This window comes from Ammospiza caudacuta, chromosome 27 (genome assembly GCF_027887145.1).
Source record: "Ammospiza caudacuta isolate bAmmCau1 chromosome 27, bAmmCau1.pri, whole genome shotgun sequence".
NCBI classification, from domain to species: domain Eukaryota; kingdom Metazoa; phylum Chordata; class Aves; order Passeriformes; family Passerellidae; genus Ammospiza; species Ammospiza caudacuta.
The window spans coordinates 3,557,398-3,580,171 of record NC_080619.1 but is presented as its reverse complement, the minus strand read 5'-3'; the positions used below and the strand labels follow the sequence as shown (position 1 = coordinate 3,580,171).

At 51.1% G+C, this 22,774-nt stretch overlaps 3 protein-coding genes and 5 pseudogenes across 3 annotated transcripts; 4 read left to right on the top strand and 4 right to left on the bottom strand.

Annotated features, from left to right (window-relative positions):
* The first annotated feature begins 380 nt into the window (after nucleotides 1-380).
* On the top strand, nucleotides 381-710 carry LOC131568591 (feather keratin Cos2-2-like). Its single transcript, XM_058820690.1, has one exon. It carries the CDS (start codon nucleotides 381-383, stop codon nucleotides 708-710), a length of 330 nt encoding a protein of 109 aa, XP_058676673.1.
* A 1,574-nt stretch (nucleotides 711-2,284) lies between these two features.
* LOC131568590 (feather keratin Cos2-2-like) lies at nucleotides 2,285-3,045 on the top strand (annotated as a pseudogene).
* A 2,425-nt stretch (nucleotides 3,046-5,470) lies between these two features.
* LOC131568647 (feather keratin Cos2-2-like) lies at nucleotides 5,471-5,800 on the top strand. Its single transcript, XM_058820751.1, has one exon. It carries the CDS (start codon nucleotides 5,471-5,473, stop codon nucleotides 5,798-5,800), a length of 330 nt encoding a protein of 109 aa, XP_058676734.1.
* A 1,581-nt stretch (nucleotides 5,801-7,381) lies between these two features.
* LOC131568634 (feather keratin Cos2-2-like) lies at nucleotides 7,382-8,148 on the top strand (annotated as a pseudogene).
* A 2,706-nt stretch (nucleotides 8,149-10,854) lies between these two features.
* LOC131568540 (feather keratin Cos2-2-like) lies at nucleotides 10,855-11,617 on the bottom strand (annotated as a pseudogene).
* A 3,169-nt stretch (nucleotides 11,618-14,786) lies between these two features.
* On the bottom strand, nucleotides 14,787-15,116 carry LOC131568660 (feather keratin Cos2-2-like). Its single transcript, XM_058820762.1, has one exon. It carries the CDS (start codon nucleotides 15,114-15,116, stop codon nucleotides 14,787-14,789), a length of 330 nt encoding a protein of 109 aa, XP_058676745.1.
* Nucleotides 15,117-18,341: 3,225 nt separating this feature from the next.
* On the bottom strand, nucleotides 18,342-19,107 carry LOC131568588 (feather keratin Cos2-2-like; annotated as a pseudogene).
* A 2,446-nt stretch (nucleotides 19,108-21,553) lies between these two features.
* On the bottom strand, nucleotides 21,554-22,330 carry LOC131568507 (feather keratin Cos2-2-like; annotated as a pseudogene).
* Between the last annotated feature and the right edge of the window lie 444 nt (nucleotides 22,331-22,774).

The window sequence follows — 22,774 nt, the reverse complement described above, 5'->3', positions numbered from 1 at the left end:
AAGCCCCTTTCTCCTCCACCCTCTCCAAGACAGCATTGAGCTTTCTGGCCCTTGTTGCTGCTCCTTGTTCTTCCGGGGCTGTTGTGCACTGGTGCTGGTGTGGGCAGAGGGGACAGCGTGTGTTCTGGCCAGAGGCTGGGCTGGGCTGTGGGGCTGATTTTCCTGCAGGTTAGGCAGGAGCAGAGCTGGGCCTGGCTGAGCTGGGAAGGAGGGTGCTGGGCTGAGGCAAAGGATGCCCAGGTTGGGGCTGGCCAGGCTGGAGCTGTGCAGGCAGCAGGGGCCTTGTGCTGCTGGGGCTGCCTTGCGGGCTGTGTCTGAGGTGTGCGTGTGCTCTGCTTCCTCCCTGCCCTCTGTGCCAGGTGCAGCGCCAGGCTCCAGACATGTCCTGCTCTGAGAAGTGCCAGCAGTGCCAGCCCTGCGAGCCTTGCTGCCAGCCCTGTGGCCCCTGCCCGCTGGCCAGCAGCTGCACTGAGTGCTGTGTCAGGCAGTGCCAGAGCTCCCACGTTGTCATTGAGCCGCCTGCTGTGCTGGTGACCCTGCCTGGGCCCATCCTCAGCTCCTCCCCACAGAACACCGCCGTGGGATCCTCCACCTCTGCTGCTGTTGGCAGCATCCTCAGCTGTGAGGGAGTGCCCATCAGCTCTGGGGGCTTTGACATCTCCTGCATCACCAACTGCTGTGGTGGCAGCACATGCTGTCGTCCCTGCTAAAGATGCTGCCGCCAACGTCCTTTGGGAAGAACCTCCAAGACATTGGAACGTGGTGCTGGAATGAAAATGGAATTCTTGACTGTTGTATTTAAGGCTTTGGACTTCTGTTTTCTTCTTCTCCTCCACTCATTTTTCTCTTCCCTTCCTTTCCTGTCACCACCACTGAATGCCAGCCTAGTTGGACCTGCTGTCCTTCTTCCGTCGGCAGCCTAGGACATCAGACATCCCCACTTCTCCATAAAGGCTTCCCTCAGGGGCTCCTTTTCATCCTTCTCCTTCTCTTCTTTTGATTCAATAAAGTTATTTTGCATTCAAACCTTGGCCTCTGATTTCTCCTTCTTTCCGTGACAACTTTTCCAGTTTGCTCACTGGGAAGAAGTTGGGAGGAAACACAGAATTGAAATCCTGGCGGTGCAATTTTATCTTTTCCCTTTCCCTTGGCGCTGACAAGGGTTTCCCTCTCCGTCATGCTAATGTGGCATTGTAATAAATTGCCCTGAAATCTTTTAGACTCTTCAACACTGGAAGTGTGCAAGAGCAGGGTGTACACAGTTTGGAGCAAGCTGTTTTAGTGTGTACCGAACTGTTGAGCAAGGGAGGAGTGGAAAGAAATGGTTTTGAAGTTGCCATCCGGCCCAAACCATTTCTAATGAAATCTGCTTTCACGGAGGCATTAGCAATGTGACAAATGTGCTCAGTGCTGAGCAGGGATGAGTCCCTGCTGGACACAGCTGGAGCTGACTCAGTCACAGCTGCCTGGAGCCAGTGGACTCTTCTCACAGGGCCCATTCTTGCAGCTTTATGTGGAAAGTGTGCCATCATGAGCAACCATGACACAGGAGGAAGCCCTGCTTCCTGGGAAATTGCCAGCCATCACTTCCTGAGAGAAAGAGGCAATACGTTTATTTTCTTTCCCAATTTAATAGTGCATGCATAATATTCCCCTTTACCCTTGGCAAACTCCATTCTATCAAGCTTCATGTTGTTATCAGTTTGGTTTTACCTTGTCTTACTACCTGAGAAAGGGGATTGACAGAGCAGCTTGCTGGGCACCATCCATCCAGCCAAGGGCCACTGAGAACAGCTCAGAGTCCAGCCAAGGGCAAGAGCAGGAACTAGCTGCAGAAGCAGGCATGGAGTGCTGACCAAAGGGAGATGTAATAGCGGGGAAGCAAGACCACAAAGAACACCTTCTGTCCCCTATCCATTCCCAAAATGGGCCAGGAAAACAGGCTGCATGTGAAAACTCAGGGGATGTCACAAAAGGATGCAGGAGAGATGGGCAGGGATAGAGGAAGAATGAGAGTGATGCCCTGAGTGCTTGGCCACAAAGAAACCCACAGGAATGACACAGGTTTTGGTCATGAGCCTGCATGGAATGCCAACAGACCATGATCCAAGCATTCTGCCCACTCTGACGTGTTTATACCCCAGAAATTCTTGGAACTCTATTTCCTGGCCCTACAAGGAGTCTTTAGATAGGAACGTACAGGCCAGAAACCAGGAAATAGAGGCTGCAGTGCAGGAAACCAGGACAGAACCCCTACCATTAACTGGGATGGTGCACATTTGACATGAGCTGGTCAGAAAATTATGGCTTCCACGAAGGTGCCTGTGGGCCTGAGGCAGGGCAGGACTGCTATAAAAGGCAGCCCAAGTCTCTGCTCTCACATCGACTTCTCTCACCTCCTCCTCAGGAATCAGGTGAGTGGGAAGCCTCTTCTGCTCCTGCAGCTGCTGCTTCAAGAGCAGCTCTTGCCTTCCTGGAGGTCTCAGCTGAGAGGGGCTGTTGTAGTGGGGGTCTGGGAGTTGCTTGTGCTGGGAGGGGCAGGGGAGAGAAGGTCTTGTGCAGGCCGAGAGAGGCTGGGTTTGGCTGAGGTGGCTTCTGGTCTTTGAGATGGGCACTGCAATGTGGGCCAGGAGGTGCCTTGGCTGCAGGGTTTTTGGGTGATGTGCTGCTTCTCATATGTCCTCACTTTGTGCTTCTCCCTGTCTTCCATTCTAGGTGCACCTGTGAGCCCAAGCCATGTCCTGCTGCAGGCCCTGTGAGCCTTGCTGCCAGCCCTGTGGCCCCTGCCCGCTGGCCAGCAGCTGCAATGAGTGCTGTGTCAGGCAGTGCCAGAGCTCCCACGTTGTCATTGAGCCGCCTGCTGTGCTGGTGACCCTGCCTGGGCCCATCCTCAGCTCCTCCCCACAGAACACCGCTGTGGGATCCTCCACCTCTGCTGCTGTTGGCAACATCCTCAGCTGTGGCGGAGTGCCCATCAGCTCTGGGGGCTTTGACATCTCCTGCATCACCAACTGCTATGGCAACAGTTGTTGTCGTCCCTGCTAAAGCTGATGGCGACATCCTTTGGCAAGAACCTCCACAACGTCAGAACGTGGAGCTGCACTGAAGATGGATCTTTGGAACAATGGATTTGTGCCCTTGATTTACTGCTCTTTTCTTCCACTCTCTTCCCTTCCTTTCCTTTCCTGTCTGCACCACCCAATGCCAGCCTAATGTGATCTGTTTGCCTCCCTTCATCCCTATGCAGGCACTGCAAATTGACTTCCCCACTGGGCCCAACTGGCTGCTCCTGATGTCCTTTTCAAGCTTCCTCCTTCTCTTCCTTAGACTCAATAAAGTCATTTTGCATCCAAACCTGGCCCTCTGCTTTCTCCTTCCTGGTGTGGAAACTCTGTGATTCAGTGCAAGGCTAAAGGTGGAGGAAGTTGTGGGTAGACACTCCATGGTGGAGTTCCTTTATTTTGTGCCTTTTCTATTGGAGCTCCCAAAGACATCCCTGGCTTCCCCAAAATACTGGTCATTAGGAGAAGATGATGTCAAAGTTCACAGGAGTGGAAATGGGAAACAGCAGTGACAGGGGATATTCTACAACCTCCTCTCTTCAAACACCACCCTCACATTACCCTTCTGCTCAGGCCTCAACCAGACAAACAGGGGTGAGGGGTTTCACAGGATCAACTAAACATGACAGAACCAAAGTCATTGTCCCACCATGCTGGAGTCTGCCATTGGTTCCCCTTATGGATTTGGGAGAGGATAAACTCTCCCATCTTCCAGCTCCACCTGTCAGAAACAGTTAAATATTTTTCCTCACTTGACTCATTCTGTTCAACAGCAATATCTTCCTAGAGCTCCTGGATAATGGGGCTAAGGCCACGGGGGTCAGTGCACTCCCCAATCCCCACATGGCCACCAGAACAATGTGACCTCAGAGGCTTCCCATGAGGCAGGAACGAGGACCCTGGGAAACAGCTGATGGCCCCAAGAAAGCCTGGAGGTGGCATTGAAGGGATGGCTTGGGTTTGGGATTGTCCCTGAGAGATGTGAGTGCCGTGGCCCTGTCCAGGCTCCTGCAGAGAAGGAACTGGGGGCTGAGTGTGTGTCAGTGGCTGGCCCTGCTGGGCAGGGAAGGCCCTCCAGGCCGTGCAATGGCTGGGCTGAGAGCTCAGCTCAGGCCCAGCTGTGCACACACAGCCAGGGCACTGACACACTGCCAGCCTGGCCAGGGGTGCTCAGAGTTGAGCCCAGAGCACAGAGCCCAGCACACGGGCACAGGCACACGGGCAGGGGGGTTGCACACAAGGGCCCTGCCCTGTGCACAACCATCCCCGTGCAGGCCAGAGGCTCTCAGGGGCTGTTCCCAGCAGGGCACAAGCACAGGCATGTGCAGACACTGGCACACACTGGGCCACAGCCACACTGCCACGCACATGATTGTGGGGGAGCACATGGGGCAGAGGCCTGAGGAAGGGATGGCACTGAGGAGATGCTGGGGAGCTCCCAGCCAGAGCAGATTCTGGCAACACCAAGCAGGACACAAGCTCAGGCAGCAGTGCTACAGGAGTCTCATGCACTGTGAAGGTTGAGGAGGAAGGCAAAGAGGTTTCACCTCAAAGGCAAGGCATGAAGGAGAGCTGCTGGGTGATGAGCCAAAGACTGGAGGGCTGGGAGCGGATGAGGCACTTCCAGTCAGCAGGAACAGAAAATACCCAAAGAATGCCTCAGGCAGCCATCACCTGCCTCCTTGTGATCCGTTCTGCACTTAGTCCATGTCTCTTAACCACACTGACACATCCTTGGCCCCAGGAATCATGGAATCTTGCATACAAGCACTCAAAAGAATTGTCCGTGAGGGATTGGGAATGAGGTAAGCCAGGAAATGCAAAGTGATGGTAGAGGGAAAATCCAATTCATGCCATACCATTCCCAGAGATCTTTCCATTCATTTGGGATCATGCAGGAATATCGTCACCTGCGCAGCACAAACTGTGGGCTCTGAGGCACTGTGGGGCCAGGATAAAAGGCAGCCACACTGGGGGCTCTCTCATCCACTTCTGTCACCTCCTGCTCCTTGGGAACCAGGTGAGTTGCAAGCCCCCTTCTCCTCCACTCTCTCCAAGACAGCATTGAGCTTTCTGGCCCTTGTTGCTGCTCTTGTTCTTTTGGGGCTGTTGTGCACTGGTGCTGGTGTGGGCAGAGGGGACAGCGTGTGTTCTGGCCAGAGGCTGGGCTGGGCTGTGGGGCTGATTTTCCTGCAGGTTAGGCAGGAGCAGAGCTGGGCCTGGCTGAGCTGGGAAGGAGGGTGCTGGGCTGAGGCAAAGGATGCCCAGGTTGGGGCTGGCCAGGCTGGAGCTGTGCAGGCAGCAGGGGCCTTGTGCTGCTGGGGCTGCCTTGCGGGCTGTGTCTGAGGTGTGCGTGTGCTCTGCTTCCTCCCTGCCCTCTGTGCCAGGTGCAGCGCCAGGCTCCAGACATGTCCTGCTCTGAGAAGTGCCAGCAGTGCCGGCCCTGCGAGCCTTGCTGCCAGCCCTGTGGCCCCTGCCCGCTGGCCAGCAGCTGCACTGAGTGCTGTGTCAGGCAGTGCCAGAGCTCCCACGTTGTCATTCAGCCGCCTGCTGTGCTGGTGACCCTGCCTGGGCCCATCCTCAGCTCCTCCCCACAGAACACCGCCGTGGGATCCTCCACCTCTGCTGCTGTTGGCAGCATCCTCAGCTGTGAGGGAGTGCCCATCAGCTCTGGGGGCTTTGACATCTCCTGCATCACCAACTGCTGTGGTGGCAGCAGATGCTGTCGTCCCTGCTAAAGCCGCTGCCGCCAACATCCTCAGGCAAGAACCTTCAAGAACTCGGAACATGGTGCTGGAATGGCAATGGAATTTTTGATTTTTGGATTTAAGGCTTTGGACTATTGTCTCCTCCTCCTCCTCCTCTTTTTTCTCTCTTCCCTTCTCTTCCTGTCACCACCACTCAATGCCAGCCTTGTGGGACCTACTAGCTTCCTTCGCTTGACAGCTCAGGACATCAGACTTCCTACTTCATAGTAGTGGCTTCCCTCAGGGGCTCTCTTTGAGCCTTCTCCTTCTCTTCTTTTGACTCAATAAAGTTCTTTTGCATTCAAATATTGGCCTCTGATTTCTCCTTCTTTCTGATTCAACTCTTGTAGTTTGCTCACAGGAAAAAGGGTACAGGAAGCGCAGCATTGCAATCCCTGAAGTGCAATTTTGTTTGTTCCTTTTCCCTTGGTGGTGACAAAGATGTCTCTCTCTGTGAGGATAGTGAGGCATTGAAATAACTTGCCCAGGAATGGTTTAGATTCCACAGCCCTGCAAGTGTGCAAGAATGGGACGGACACAGCTTAGTGCAATCTGGTTTAGTGGGTGGCATCAGTGCCCAACTGTTGAGGGAAGGAGGATGGGAAAGAAATGGTCTTGAAGTTGCCATCCCGCCCAAACCATTTCTAATGAAATCTGCTTGCACAGAGGCATCAGCAGTGGGACAAATGTGCTCAGTGCTGGGCAGTGCTGAGTCCCCTTTGCACACAGCTGGAGCTGACTCAGTCACAGCTGGCTGGAGCCACTGAACTCTTCTCACAGAGCCCATTTCTGCAGTCTTAGTTACAAAGTGTGCCATCATGAGCAACCACAGCACAGGAGGAAGACCTACTTCCTGGGAAATTGCCAGCCATCACTTCCTGAGAGAAAGAGGCAATACGTTTATTTTCTTTCCCAGGGCACTTCTCTATGCATAATCTTTTCCTTTTGTTTTAGCAAACTGCTTTCTATCAAGCTTCAAGTTGTGATCAGTGGGGTTTTATCTTGTCATTCTGCCTGAGAAAGGGGATTGACAGAGCAGCTTGCAAGGCACCATCCATCCAGCCAAGGGCCACTGAGAACAGCTCAGAGTCCAGCCCAGGGCAAGAGCAGGAACGAGCTGCAGAAGCAGGCATGGAGTGCTGACCAAAGGGAGACGTCATAGAGGGGAAGCAAGACCACAAAGAACACCTTCTGTCCCCTATCCATTCCCAAAATGGGCCAGGAAAACAGGCTGCATGTGAAAACTCAGGGGATGTCACAAAAGGATGCAGGAGAGATGGGCAGGGATAGAGGAAGAATGAGAGTGATGCCCTGAGTGCTTGGCCACAAAGAAACCCACAGGAATGACACAGGTTTGTGTCATGCGCCTGCATGGAATGCCAACAGACCATGATCCAACCATTCTGCCTACTCTGACGTGTTTATAGCCCGGAAATTCTTGGAACTCTATTTCCTGGCCCTAAAAGGAGTCTTTAGATAGGAACGCACAGGCCAGAAGCCAGGAAATAGAGCCTGCAGTGCAGGAAACCAGGACACTGCCCCTACCATTAACTGGGATGGTGCACATTTGACATGAGCTGGTCAGAAAATTATGGCTTCCACGAAGGTGCCTGTGGGCCTGAGGCAGGGCAGGACTGCTATAAAAGGCAGCCCAAGTCTCTGCTCTCTCATCCACTTCTCTCACCTCCTCCTCTTCAGGAATCAGGTGAGTGGGAAACCTCTTCTCCTCCTGCTGCTTCAAGACCAGTTCTTGACTGGCTGGAGGTGTCAGCTGAGAGGGGCTGTCGTAGTGAGGGGATGGGAGGTGCTTTTGTGGGAGAGCACAGGGGAGAGTGCCTCTCTTTGTCTTGTGCAGACAGAGAGAGGCTGGGACTTGGCTCAGGTGGCTCCTGGGCTTTGAGCTGGGCACTGCAATATGGGCCAGGAGGTGCCTTGGCTGCAGGGTGTTTGGGTGCCGTGCTGCTTCTCATATGTCCTCACTTTGTGCTTCTCCCTGCCCTCTGTGCCAGGTGCACCTGTGAGCCCGAGCCATGTCCTGCTGCAAGCCCTGTGAGCCTTGCTGCCAGCCCTGTGGCCCCTGCCCGCTGGCCAGCAGCTGCAATGAGTGCTGTGTCAGGCAGTGCCAGAGCTCCCACGTTGTCATTGAGCCACCTGCTGTGCTGGTGACCCTGCCTGGGCCCATCCTCAGCTCCTCCCCACAGAACACCGCTGTGGGATCCTCCGCCTCTGCTGCTGTTGGCAACATCCTCAGCTGTGGTGGAGTGCCCATCAGCTCTGGGGGCTTTGACATCTCCTGCATCACCAACTGCTATGGCAACAGTTGTTGTCGTCCCTGCTAAAGATCTGCTGGTAACATTCCTGGGCCAGAACCTCCACAACGTCAGAACGTGGAGCTGCACTGAAGATGGATCTTTGGAACAATGGATTTGTGCCCTTGATTTACTGCTCTTTTCTTCCACTCTCTTCCCTTCCTTTCCTTTCCTGTCTGCACCACCCAATGCCAGCCTAATGTGATCTGTTTGCCTCCCTCCATCCCTCTGCAGGCCAGTCAAATGGACATCTCCACTGGGCCCCCATGTCTGCTCCTTTTGTCCTCTTTCAGCTACCTCCTTCTCTTCCTTAGAGTCAATAAAGTCATTTTGCATCCAAACCTGGCCCTCTGCTTTCTCCTTCCTGGTGTGGAAACTCTGCGATTCAGTGCAAGGCTAAAGGTGGAGGAAGTTGTGGGTAGACACTCCATGGTGGAGTTTCTTTATTTTGTGCCTTTTCTATTGGAGCTCTAAAACACATCCCTGGCTTCCCCCAAATAGTGATCATCAGAAGAAAAGATGATGTCAAATCTTCACAGGTGTGAGAGTGGGAAACAACAGTGCCTGGGGATATTCTACAACCTCCTCTCTTCAAACACCTCCCTCCCATTTGCCTTCTGCCCTGCTTGTAGCCAGACAGGAAGGTCTGTGTTTTGTCACAGGATCAACTGAGCATGCGGACAGAACCAAAGCCAAAACCATCCTCCCACCATGCTGGGGTCTACCAGTGTTTCCCCTTCTGGATACAGGAGAGGACAAATTCCCTCATCTTCCTGGCCTCAACTCCCCAGACGTGTTCAAATGTTTTTCTCCCCTTGACTCAGTCTTTTTGACAGCACCATTTTCCCACAGCTCCTGGCCCAGGACAAAGGCCACTGCGGCCAGAGGACTCCCCCATCTCCTCAGAGACAAAAGAACCCTGTCACCTCAAAGCCTTCACATGAGGCAGGAACAAGGACCGTGGGAAACAGCTGAGGGCTCCAAGGCTTCCTGGAGGCGGCATCAAAGGGATGGCCTGGTGTCCTGGGTTTACTATATGATGCTTTTATCCCAAATTGTCTTGTTCTCTTTATGCTGAATAATAAGTTTTGCACCTTTAAGTCTTGATTCAGAGAGTGAAGGGGGGAGAGAAGAAGTGTGCAGTTTGTTTTCAGACACTGCACTCACCCCTCCTCATTCCTGGTCCTGGACTGTTGCTCTCTGTGGATGGACAGACAGTAGGACAGAACTGTCCTTTGTTTCTTTGTTTTAGTTAGTTTAGCTAGGTGTGGCAAAGATGTTCCTTGGACATCTTTTTTTTTTTTCCCTTTTCTTTGGACTTTTTGACACCTTTGAACAACCAACAGAGCGCCGGCAGCTCCACCTGTGGCCCACTAGGTCGGGCCTGGGCCCGACATTTCCAGCACTGGAGGGACTGATAAGAGACAGAGAGAGCTGAGATGCAACCCAGGGAGGGGATTTTCTGAGTTTTCCATCTCTTGGGGAGAAGCAAGACATTTTATTGTTTAATATTTTTTTAGGTTTTATTGTTTAATAAACAGTTTTTTCCACTCTTCTCTAAGGAGGTATATTCTCCTGAACCAGCTGGGGGAGGAGCCAATTGAATCTGCTTTTCTAGAGGAAACCCTTTGGGGATTCTCTCCAAAATTTACCCTGAAGTAAGACACCCAGGTTTGGGATTGTCCTTGAGAGATGTGGGTGTACTGGCCCTGTCCAGGTTCCTGCAGAGAAGGAACTGGGGGCTGAGGGTGTGTCAGTGGCTGGCACTGCTGGGCAGGGAAGGCCCTCCAGGCCGTGCTCCCAGCCAGGGCAGATTCTGGGAACACCAAGCAGGACAGAAGCTCAGGCAGCACTGCTACAGCAGTATCCAGGATTTTGCAAGATTATGGTGAGAGCACAGAGGTTTCATTAAGTAGACAAGTCACATAGTGGGGACGATTGTTTCATGAGCAAAAGAAATGAGGGCTGAGAACAGAGGAGGCCCCTCAACCAGCTGGGATTACAAAAATCTGGCAGCATTACAAAACTCCAGTACTGTGCCCTAGGCTGGCATCACCTGCCATCCTTTGGATCCATTGTGCACTTAGTTTATGTCTTATGACTACAGTGACACATTCTTGCCCCAAGAAACATGGAATCTCACATACCAGCACTGAGAAGTAATATTCGTGAGGCTGTGGGCTGGAATCAAGCATTGCCGATTCCCACTCATCCCCTTTCACCCCCCATTTCTGTCAAGTTTGGCAGCCATTTTCCTCTCCTGGCAGATTTAGTGGAGTACTGAGGGATGTGTTTGTGAGCTCCATGAGAAAAGGCACAAAGTAAAATCCACTCTAGGGAGTCCCAAGCTCTGCTTACTCCACCTTTTGCCCTGAGCTCACGGGAGAAGGTGACACAGATAAAAAGAGAATCAGAGGCCAAGTCTTGGATGCAAAACAACTTTATTGAGACTAAAGAAGAAAAAGGAGGTGGATCCAGAGAGCACCAGGAGCAGCCACTAAGGTGCAGTGGGGGTGGCAATTGCTGGTTACCAGAGCAAGGGAGGTAGAGAAGCCAACAGGTCCCACTAGGCTGGCATAGAGTGCTATTGACTGGAAAGGAATGCAAGAGACAGAAGAGAGGAGAAGAAGGAAACAAAAATCAGAGGCCCTACATTCAGTCCCAAAGTTCTGTCTTCATTTCAGCTCCATGTTCTGAGGTTGTGGAGGCTCTTGCCTGAGGATGTTGCCAGCAGATTTAGCAGGGGCGACAGCACCTGCTGCCATAGCAGTTGGTGATGCAGGAGATGTCAAAGCCCCCAGAGCTGATGGGCACTCCCTCACAGCTGAGGATGCTGCCAACAGCAGCAGAGGTGGAGGATCCCACGGCGGTGTTCTGTGGGGAGGAGCTGAGGATGGGCCCAGGCAGGGTCACCAGCACAGCAGGCGGCTCAATGACAACGTGGGAGCTCTGGCACTGCCTGACACAGCACTCATTGCAGCTGCTGGCCAGCGGGCAGGGGCCACAGGGCTGGCAGCAAGGCTCACAGGGCTTGCAGCAGGACATGGCTCACGGTCACAGGTGCACCTAGGATGGAAGACAGGGAGAAGCACAAAGTGAAGACACATGCAAAGCAGCATGGCACCCAAACTCCCTGCAGCCAAGGCACCTCCTGGCCCACATTGCAGTGCCCAGCTCAAAGACCAGGAGCCACCTCAGCCAAGTCCCAGCCTCTCTCTGTCTGCACAAGACCTTCTCTCCCCTGCCCTCTGCCAGCACAAGCAGCTTCCAGCCCTGGGCTCTTGTAGCCCCTCTCAGCTGAGACCTCCAGCCAGGCAAGACGTACTCTTGAAGCAGCAGGAGGAGGAGAAGAGGCTTCCTACTTACCTGATTCCTGAAGAGTAGGAGGTGAGAGACGTGGATGAGAGAGCAGAAACTTGGGCTGTCTTTTATAGCAGTCCTGCCCTGCCTCAGGCCCACAGGCACCTTTGTGGAAGCCATAATTTTCTGACCAACTCATGTCAAATGCAAGCTATCCTAGTTAATGGTAGGGGCTGTGTCCTGGTTTCCTGCATTTCTGCCTTTTCATTTCCCAGCTTCTGCCATGTGCATTCCCATTTCCTATCTGAAGAGTCATGTTAGGTCCAGGATGAGAGTTCCAAGAATTTCCAGGATGTAAACAGGTCAGCACAGGCAAAGTGCTTGGATCATGGTCTGGTGACATTCCACGCAGGAACATGGTGTTCACCTGTGTCATCCCTGTAGGATTCTTTGTGGCAAAATTTTCAGTGCATCAGGCTTGTTCTTCTTGCCCACAGGCACAAGGGCAGGCATGTGAGATAAGAGGAAACACCCTTTTCTCCTTTGGCCCCATCTCTCTCTGGCAAAGAGTGAAACTCTTTGTTTCACTCAGATGAGCTTCTGCTTGCAGGGTATTTTTCTTCTTGCTAGATTTACCGTGTCTCAGGGAAATTGTGCTGGTCTCATTGACCTCATCCTATTTCTGTACACTTTCTGTGGGTGCTTTGGGAAGACAAGACCATTTCTGTAGCTGGGTTCCTTCACAGGTGCTTGAGTTCTCTTCTCTCAGAGCTGTCCCCAACAAGTCAACAGCGTGCTCAATTTTTGACAGTTTTATTTTACAAATGTTCAGATTCCAAGGTCCAAGGGAGGCCTTCCTAAGTGCATATGTGTCAGTCTGTGCATGTGCGCGCCGTGAGGGTATAGGAATGTGCTCCCTGTTGACAGAGTGAACAAATTATCCTTTGTCTCCTTACGGAAAAAAGCCCAGAAGTTTCTCTCCTCAATTGGGTAAAAAGACACCTCATAAGACCTTGAAGACTTCACCTCAAACCTAAAGATACCCAATTGGACAGAAGCCAAAATGTTCCACCGAAGCAATTCACTAGAAAAAGAAGAAAGCAAAAGAAGCAATCACTTTTGTGGGGTGTTTTTACCAGGCCCAAGAACCTCTTACCCCTAACTCAGTTCTTCTCTGTAAAGAGCTTTGTTATTTCACCTTTTATTAAAACTTTTCTGTTTCCAACCACCTCAAAAGCCATCCTACTAATTTTATACCATCAAAGTAGCTAAGCTATCTCAAGTGTGTTTTATTTCTCTAAGAACTCATAAGACCTGGCTGGAGGAGAAAATATAACATGAGGCCACATGAAAGTTCTCATTGTTTGTCTCCCTGTGGTGTGTCTTTTAATCCCACAGAGGCACTGGCTGCCCTGGAGAGCCAATGTACAGCTGAACAGTGCTGCTTTGACCTTACAGAGAAATGTCTGGAGAACTGAAATGCAAATTCTGCCTCCTCTACCCTCCACGTCTTGCTTTATGTTCAGGTAGAAAGCCCAGAAATCATGCCAGCAGGCCTTCATCCCAAATGGATTCCCCTCTGCTAGAGGGTTGCTGGTGAGTGGGTGTCATGTCCCACGCGTAAGGGGGAGGGAACTGCCAGGATTTGTACATGCTGGTGGTTGAGAGGAAAAACAAAGTCAGATACTCCACAGAAGATTTCACATTTTATTAATAAATTGCACACTTGGCATTGAAATAGGACTAGGACTGGGACTAGGACTAGGACTAGGAATAGAAATAGGAATAGGAATAGGAATAGGAATAGGAATAGGAATAGGAATAGGAATAGGGAAGGGCAAAGCCAAGGCAAAGGCCAGGCCAAGGTGGACAGGGAAGAGAAAATAAGATGGGAAACAACTTGAGGCTCGAGGCAGTTGGCTAAAGCAAAAGGGTGCATAACAATGTGCTGTTGAGGCTCGAGGCAGTTGGCTAAAGCAAAAGGGTGCATAACAATGTGCTGTTGAAATTTTTATTCTTCTGATTGTGCTTCACACTGTGTAGGACACTCTCCCTTAAGTAAAAGTGGTGAGGTTTGGCAGCTGGGGCAGAAAACTGTAGGAATGGGCTCTGGGACAAGGGTCCAGTGTCTCCCACCACAGGTGACTGAGTCAGCTCCAGCTGTGTCCAAAAGGGGCTCAGCACTGCCCAACACTGAGCACATTTATCACACTGATAATGCCTCTGTGAAAGCAGATTTCATTAGAAATGGTTTGGGTTTGGGAGGAAAGGGCTAAAAGCAGAAGAATTAGGAGGATGAATGTAGGTTTGCTGAAATGACTTTGCAGCTGAGGATGCCAAAGCATGGAGGATATCAATGTGGGAAAAACCATAAAGGATGCCTTCTGCTGTTTTATTCTGTGTTTGGAGAAGCAGAATCTCTGTGTAGAGACAATGCCAGTGTTTGAAGAGACTCGGAGGGCCATCTCATGGACATGCTTGAGCTCCCTATTTTAGGGGAGAAAAAAATCAAAGCTCAGAGATCACAAAAAGCACAGGGAGATCACAGCATTGGTGTAAAGAGGAGCCCTGCCAGCAGGGACTGATCTGAAGCAGGACAACGCTCCCAACTGTACATCCCTGCCCAACTGTTGATTGTATTTCCTCTTCAGAGTGAGGTAAAGCAATAAATTTACTCTTTGCCTTTCCACCATGGTTTGTGCCTGTTCCATCTGCCCAACTGTGTCAACTGAAACACTTGGAATAGAAGGGAACTTAAACATTTCTTTGTTTGCAACACTCCACCCAGCCCACAAAACATGGGCAAGAATGGCCCCCACCAAAACAAGGGGCTCAAACCTTGCCTTGTACATTTCCAGGAATCAGAAATCTACAATTTCCCTAGGAAACTTGTTCCAATGCCTGATCACCCTCAGTGTCAGGGTATCTTTGTCAGATTCAAGGGAAAAGGCACAAGGAAAACCCATAGCAGTGAGTCCTGATCTTTGCTCTTCCACTGTACTCCTTAGGAGACTAGAAGTGTTGTCAGAGAAGGAAGGAGAAATCAGAGGCTGAGGTTTGAATGCAAAACCTTTATTGAGTATAAAGAAGAAAAATGGGTACATCAGAGAAAGCACCAGGAACAGCTACTAAGATGAAGTGAGGGTGTCCAGAGGCCTGGCCAGCAGATAGAGGAGGGGAAGGGAGGGGGCCACTAAGGTGACATTGGCTAGTGTCAACATAAAAGGAAGGGAAGAAAGAAGAGAGAGCAGAAGAAGGAACTAATAGCTAAAAAGTCTAAAGCCAATATCCCAAACTTTTGTCTTCATTCCAACTCCATATTCCGAGGTCTTGGAGGTTCTTGCCTGAGGATGTTGGTGACAGCATCTTTAGCAGGGACGACAGCATGTGCTGCCACCACAGCAGTTGGTGATGCAGGAGATGTCAAAGCCCCCAGAGCTGATGGGCACTCCCTCACAGCTGAGGATGCTGCCAACAGCAGCAGAGGTGGAGGATCCCACGGCGGTGTTCTGTGGGGAGGAGCTGAGGATGGGCCCAGGCAGGGTCACCAGCACAGCAGGCGGCTGAATGACAACGTGGGAGCTCTGGCACTGCCTGACACAGCACTCATTGCAGCTGCTGGCCAGCGGGCAGGGGCCACAGGGCTGGCAGCAAGGCTCGCAGGGCCGGCACTGCTGGCACTTCTCAGAGCAGGACATGTCTGGAGCCTGGCGCTGCACCTGGCACAGAGGGCAGGGAGGAAGCAGAGCACACGCACACCTCAGACACAGCCTGCAAGGCAGCCCCAGCAGCACAAGGCCCCTGCTGCCTGCGCAGTTCCAGCCTGGCCAGCCCCAACCTGGGCATCCTTTGCCTCAGCCCAGCACCCTCCTTCCCAGCTCAGCCAGGCCCAGCTCTGCTCCTGCCTAACCTGCAGGAAAATCAGCCCCACAGCCCAGCCTCAGCCTCTGGCCAGAACACACGCTGTCCCCTCTGCCCACACTAGCACCAGTGCACAACAGCCCCGGAAGAACAAGGAGCAGCAACAAGGGCCAGAAAGCTCAATGCTGTCTTGGAGAGGGTGGAGGAGAAAGGGGCTTGCAACTCACCTGGTTCCCAAGGAGCAGGAGGTGACAGAAGTGGATGAGAGAGCCCCTAGTTGGGCTGCCTTTTATCCTGGCCCCACAGTGCCTCAGGGGACATGCAGCAGTCTATGCTGCATAAGTGACAATTTTCTTTTATGATCTCAATGAACGGAAACATGTCCCAGAAGGTTATGGCATGAGTAGCTGCTTCCCTTTACCATGACTTTGCATTTCCTGGCCTACATCATTCCCATTCCCTCACAGACACTTCTGAGTGATGGTATGTGAGATTCCATGTGTCCTGGGGGAAAGGATGTGTCTGTAAGGACAGAAGACATGAACTGTGTGCACAATGGATCCCAAGGAGGCAGGTGATAGCAGCCTGTGGCATTCTGCTGGAGTTTTGTAATGCTACAAGATTTTTGTAATCCCTGCTTGACTGGATGGGTCCCATCTGCCCCCAGCCCTCCAGTCTCTGTCTCTGCATCCAATGGCTCCTCTGACTATGTGCCCTGCACCCTCGCTGAAACCTCTTTGCTCTCTTCATCATCCTGCACAATCCTTGAGAGCCCTGTAGCACTGCTGCCTGACCTTCTGCCCTGCTTGGTGTTTCCAGACCACACTGATTTTTGTCCTTAGCCAGGAGCTATGGGAAAATGTTTCTGTCAAAGAGAATGAGGCATGTGGGGAAAACAGTTTGACCATGTCTGGGAGGTGGAAGTAAGGAGATTGAAAAAGACAGTCGAAAAGAACAGCATTTCATTCTGATAGGAGTAGTATCACATAACAGCACAGCCTTGGAGAAGTACATTAAGGATATAACTTAGGCAAACAGAAGTCATGCAAATGGCAAGTAGGGTGGCAGCTCAGCTCTTGAAATCTGACAGAACAGAAGTTCTGCTAAACAACAATATTGGCCTGACTCGAATGTGGCAGTGGAGCACCAGGTACCCAAGAAGGACATCAGGCTTCAGGACAGACCCTCAAGAAGTATAGAAGGACATCTGACAAGGATGGCAACTATGTAAAATAATTCAAGTGTGTTGGGCTAGCTAATGAATATGAATATGTAATCACTGCATATGATAAAAAAATCTCATTAACTGAATGCCTGGTGCATTTTGCATTATTCAGAGGGTGGTGGCGGGGCCACATGGCCAATGGCAAAAACCTGGTGAGGAACTTGCCCATGCAAATCATGGATGAATAGGCTTCTCAGCACTCCTCTAGGAATCTTTGAACTAGTGGAACGTTTTGGCAATGGTACCTAGAAGCAGCAGTTCTTCTTCTAGTCAGAGAAGAGGAGGAAATGAGGACATGCAAGGGAAAGCAACATGGTGGCACCAAGGTCAGTGGAAAAAAGAGGGAGAGGAAGTGCTTCAAGTGGTGGAGCCAAGATTCTTCTGCAAGACATGGTGAGGACCATGGCAAAACAAACTGTCCCCCTGTAATCCATGAAGTCCATGGTGGATGCAAAGATCCACTGGAGCACATGGGAAGAGGGCTCACGCTGGAGCAGGTATATGCTGGGGAAAGCTGTGATCCAGTGAGAGACCAAATACAGTGAGAGGGCTCCTGCTTCCAGAGAGAGAGGGAGAGAGCCCTTGCTTCCAAACTAGAGCAGCCTATCCTTAAGAGACTGCACCCCATGGCTGAGTGTCCCATGCCATAGCAGTTTGGGGAAGACTGTTTACCCAGGGGATGGACCCCATAGCATAGCAAAGACTCCTCTCCCTGAGCAAACAGAAGATCTTGAGTTAGGAACTGAGCAAAACCCAAATGCCCTGCCTCCCTTCACTGTCAGGGAGAAAGAGGGAGGGGCTGTGAGTGAAAAAAGGTGGTTTAAAGACTTACTTCTCATCATCCTCCTCTGACTCTGTTAATAATAAATTTACTTTAAACCTTTAAATTTGAACCTGTTTTGCCCTTGGAGTGTTTTTCTCCCAGTCCTTACCTAACTCATGAACCCCCTGTTAATTTTTTCCCCTCTCCTCTGCCCAACTATAGCAGAAGAGGGTGAGCCAATGAATTTTCTCGGTGCCTGGCATTTGGGCAGTATCAAACCACAACATACTTGGAAATAAATAGTAGACAATCTAAAAGGGGCATGGTAAAAAAAATCCACACTTGGTTGCATTTTGCGACCTTGGAGGAAAATTGGTAATTCATGGATGAACCAGCAAAGGACCCCAGAGAAAAGCAGTTCCCAATCAGCTCTTTTGTGCGGCTGATAGAATACTAATCATGAAACCTCTCAGTCCTGCCTGTCTGGACAGAAGCTGGGATGAACATTAAATGTGAGGACAGTTGGAAGAGAAGAGGTTGTGGGCTTTCCCCAGGCCTTCCTGGTTTCCATTCCCTCCCACCTTCACCCTGAGAGTCACTTCAGTAGAGTAGCCAGGGATGTGTTTAACAGCTACCACATAAAGGGCAAAAAGTCAAATACACTCTAGGGAGTTCCACCCTCTACTTCTCTATGTTTTCTCCTGAGCTCCCTGGAAGAACATGGCACAGAGGAAAAGAGAATCAGAGGCCAAGGCTTGGATGCAAAACAACTTTATTGAGACTAAAGAAGAAAAGGAGGAGGCTCACGGAAAGCATCTGGAGCAGCAACTATGGTGCAGTGGGGGTGTCCATCTGCCTGGACTCCAGAGATAGGGAGGGAGAGAAGCCAAGAGGTCCCACTAGGCTAACATTGCATGGTGGTGACAGGAAAGGAATGCAAAAGAAAGGGAAACAAGTCATAGAAGGTAACCGAAAGCTAACAGCATAAATTTAACGTTCCAAAACTTCCATCTTCATTCTGGCACCATGTTCTGAGGTCTTGGAGGTTGTTCCTTACGGATGTCACCATCAGCTTTAGCAGGGACGACAACAACTGTTGCCATAGCAGTTGGTGATGCAGGAGATGTCAAAGCCCCCAGAGCTGATGGGCACTCCCTCACAGCTGAGGATGCTGCCAACAGCAGCAGAGGTGGAGGATCCCACAGCGGTGTTCTGTGGGGAGGAGCTGAGGATGGGCCCAGGCAGGGTCACCAGCACAGCAGGCGGCTGAATGACAACGTGGGAGCTCTGGCACTGCCTGACACAGCACTCATTGCAGCTGCTGGCCAGCGGGCAGGGGCCACAGGGCTGGCAGCAAGGGTCACAGGGCTTGCAGCAGGACATGGCTCGGGCTCACAGGTGTACCTAAGATGGAACGAAGGGAGAAGCACAAAGTGAGGACTCTTGAGAAACAGCACTGCTCCCAAACACTCTGGAAGCATGAGAACTCCTGGCCCACATTGCAGTGCCCAGCTAAAAGCCCAGAAGTCGCCTCAGCCAAGTCCCAGCCTCTCTCTGTCTGCACAAGACCTTCTCTCCCTTGCCCTCTGCCAGCACAAGCAGCTCCCAGCCCTGGGCTCTTGTAGCCCCTCTCAGCTGAGACCTCCAGCCAGGCAAGACGTACTCTTGAAGCAGCAGGAGGAGGAGGAGAAGAGGCTTCCTACTTACCTGATTCCTGAAGAGTAGGAGGTGAGAGACGTGGATGAGGGAGCAGAGACTTGGGCTGCCTTTTATAGCAGTCCTGCCCTGCCTCAGGCCCACAGGTACCTTAGTGGAAGTCATAATTTTCTGACCAGCTCATTTCGAATGCGCACCATCATAGTTAATGGTAGGGGCTGTATCCTGATTTCCTGCATTTCTGCCTTTTCATTTCCTGGCTTCTGCCATGTGCGTTCCTATCTGAAGTCTTCTGTTAGGGCTGGGATGAGAGGCACAAGAATTTCTGGGGTATAAACACGTCAGAGTGGGCAGAATGCTTGGATCATGGTCTGATGGCATTCCATGCAGGCACGTATTGCATTTTGATTCCTCCCTACTAGGTCAGCATAATTGGTCAACAATCCATGCCCGTTTCTCCGCCTTATTCCTGCTCTTTTCTTGTGCTTTATTTTGTTTCTTTCCTGTCACCACAGCAAGGACATTTCTTCCAGAAAAGTGCTGCCCTACCTCCCCTAGGGCCCCTTCTCCAGCCACATGCTGGTCTTTCTCTCCACATGTTCTTACCAACAATTGTTGGTTGTTATTACCAGCTGTGCTGGGTTGACCTTGGTTGGATGGCCAGTGCCCTGCAGCCACTCTATGATTCTCCATTCTGAGGTGAACAGGGATGGTAAAATAAGAAGGAAAACGACTAGAATATTAAGATTTGAATGTTTGCTAAAACATACTCAAAAGATTGTGCATGCAGTAGTAAACTGGAAGAAAACCCCGCTTCTTATGCTCTACTTCCAATCAGAAAGTTCTATCTGGCCACTTCCCAGGAAGCAGGACGTGAGCACATGTAGTGGTGTTATTTGAAGGTAAACATTGCAAATTACAAATGCCCACCCTTGTGACTCCTTTCCTTAGCTGCTGTGTCTGAACTCATGTCATGTGGCACAGAACATCCTTTTTGCTCAGTTTGGGTCAAGTTGTTTGAGTTTTGTCCACTCCCCTCATGGTCTTACCACCCCCCAGCTCCTGATGGGGAAGGGAATATTGGAGAGGCAGTGCTGGTGCTGTGTGAGCGGTGCTCAGCAGAAGCCAAAGGACTGGTGTGTTACCAGCACCTTTGTAACACCCAGTGCACAGCACAGCCTTGCTAGGACTGCTGTGGGGAACGTGAACAGACTCAACACAGCCATAAGTCTTGGCTGGCCCCAGGGGTGCCCAGCTCTCCATGTTGGAGACATACACATCAGGAACAGTCAAAGAGCTGTGAACTCTCTTTAGTGTTCAAGCACCAGGATGTCCGTATCTCCCAAAAAATGGTGTTCCCAGCAACTATGTCCAGGATAGCAGTGACACATCATTCAGGACCATAAGGCCAAAAACACAGCTCCTCTTTCATGGGGAAGGTTAGTAAAATTCCCTCTTTGCTGCAAGAACACATATAATTTTTCTTTAGGTTATGGAAAGTTATATTCATCCCGGTCTTAAGCCTGGACCACTGTTAGGCTGTTAGAAATTTTTATTCATCCAATTGTTTTTCACACTGTAATGGATCTTCACTCTTGTGTTGAAGTGGCAAAGTTTGGCAATGGGGAAAAAGGCTGCAGGAATGGGCTTTGGGACAACATTCCAGCAGGTCCCACCATGTCTGACAGTCAGCTCTGACTGTGTCCAAAAAATCCCCCATAAATGATACCTTCTGCTGTTTTATCCTCAGTTTGAAGAAGCAGAATCTGTGTAGAAACCACACTAATGTTTAGAAAGACATGGAGGCCCTCACAAAGACATATTTGAGCGCTGGTCAAAGAGGAGCTTTGCCAGGAAGGCCTGAGCCCAAGGGGGAGGATGTTCCCACTTGTGCATCTCTGCCCAAGCATTGCTTCAACCTCCTCCAGGGAGTGAGGTATGGAAATAAATTTACTCTTTGCCTTTCCACCATGGCTTTTGGGTGTTCGTTCCACACAATTCTGTCAACTCAAGGGAACCTCAATAATATTTAATTTCATTTTCAAATCCACAGCAAACCAACCAAGTGGCTCAAAGTCCTGAGCAACCATGCCTGAACATTTCCAGGAATCCAGGAATGAGAAATCTACACATTCTCCAGGAAACTTGTTCCAATGCCTCATCACCCTCACTGTCCACAGATGTCTTTGTCAGCTTGACGGGAAAGGGCACAAGGAAAATCCATAAGAGCAAGTCCCACTCTCTGCTTTTCCACTGTACTCCTGGGGAGTCTGGAAGAGTTGCCACAAAATGAAGGAGAAATCAGAGGCCGAGGTTTGAATGCAAAAATCTTTATTGAGACTAAAGAAGAAAAGCAGGTAAGTAGGGGACAGAACCAGGAGCAACCGCAAAGATGCAATGGGGGTGTGCAGAGGCCTGGCTGGCAGATAGAGGGAGGAAAGGATGGGGAGAAGAGAGTTCCACTAGGCTGGCATTGGGTGGTGGGGAAAGGAAATGAAGGGAGGAGAGAGGAGAAGACGGAATTAATAGCAAAAATGTCTAAAATCAAAGTTCCAAAATTCTGTCTTCATTCCAGCACCATGTTCTGAGGTCTTGGAGGTTGTTGGCCGATGACGTCGGCGGCAGCAGATTTAGCAGGGACGACAGCATCTGCTGCCACCATAGCAGTTGGTGATGCAGGAGATGTCAAAGCCCCCAGAGCTGATGGGCACTCCCTCACAGCTGAGGATGCTGCCAACAGCAGCAGAGGTGGAGGATCCCACGGCGGTGTTCTGGGGGAAGGAGCTGAGGATGGGCCCAGGCAGGGTCACCAGCACAGCAGGCGGCTCAATGACAACGTGGGAGCTCTGGCACTGCCTGACACAGCACTCATTGCAGCTGCTGGCCAGCGGGCAGGGGCCACAGGGCTGGCAGCAAGGGTCACAGGGCTTGCAGCAGGACATGGCTCGGGCTCACACGGGCACCTAGAATGGAAGACAGGGAGAAGCACAAAGTGAAGACACATGAGAAGCAGCACTGCACCCAAACACCCTGCAGCCAAGGCACCTCCTGCCCCACATTGTAGTGCCCAGCTCAAAGCCCAAGAGCCACCTGAGCCAAGTCCCAGCCTCTCTCTGCCTGCACAAGACCTTCTCTCCCCTGCCCACTCCCAGAAGAAGCAGCTCCCAGCCCTGTGCTATGACACCCCCTCTCAGCTGAGACCTCCAGCCAGGACAGATCTCGTCTTCGAGGAGGAGATGTAGAGAACATGCTTCCCACTCACCTGATTCCTGAAGAGGAGGAGGAGGTGAGAGAAGAGGATGAGAGAGCAGAGACTTGGGCTGCCTTTTATAGCAGTCCTGCTTTTCCTCAGGCCCAGAGGCACCTTTGTGGAAGTCATAATTTTCTGACTAGCTCATGTCAAATGTGCATAATCCCAGTTAATGGTAGGGGCTGTGGTCTGATTTCCTGCATTGCTGCCCTTTTCATTTCCTGTCTAATTCCATCTGAATTCCTATCTGAAGATTTCTGTAAGTGCTGGGATGAGAGACCCAAATATTTCCAGGATACAGACCATGTCAGCTCAGGAAGAAGGTTCAGATGGTGGCATTCCATGTGGTCTGTTGATGTGAACCTGTGCCAAAAACTCTCTATGGTTTTTTGTACTAGAATTGTCAGGAATGTACACTGCTCTCATTCCTGCATGCTCAGGACTGACATGTGAAGGTACATTCAGCATCCTTCTCTGTTTTTCTCCCTCACTCTGTCAGTCAGTCATTGCTGCACTGACCACATTGGTGCACAAACATTGCTCACAGGAAAATTCAGCTCGTCTCATTTGCCTCATCCTCTTACTGTGCAGTCTCTGTGGG

Coding starts and splice junctions, on each gene's coding strand:
- LOC131568591 (XM_058820690.1), top strand. CDS start 381: ATGTCCTGCTCTGAGAAGTGCCAGCAGTGCCAGCCCTGCGAGCCTTGC.
- LOC131568647 (XM_058820751.1), top strand. CDS start 5,471: ATGTCCTGCTCTGAGAAGTGCCAGCAGTGCCGGCCCTGCGAGCCTTGC.
- LOC131568660 (XM_058820762.1), bottom strand. CDS start 15,116: ATGTCCTGCTCTGAGAAGTGCCAGCAGTGCCGGCCCTGCGAGCCTTGC.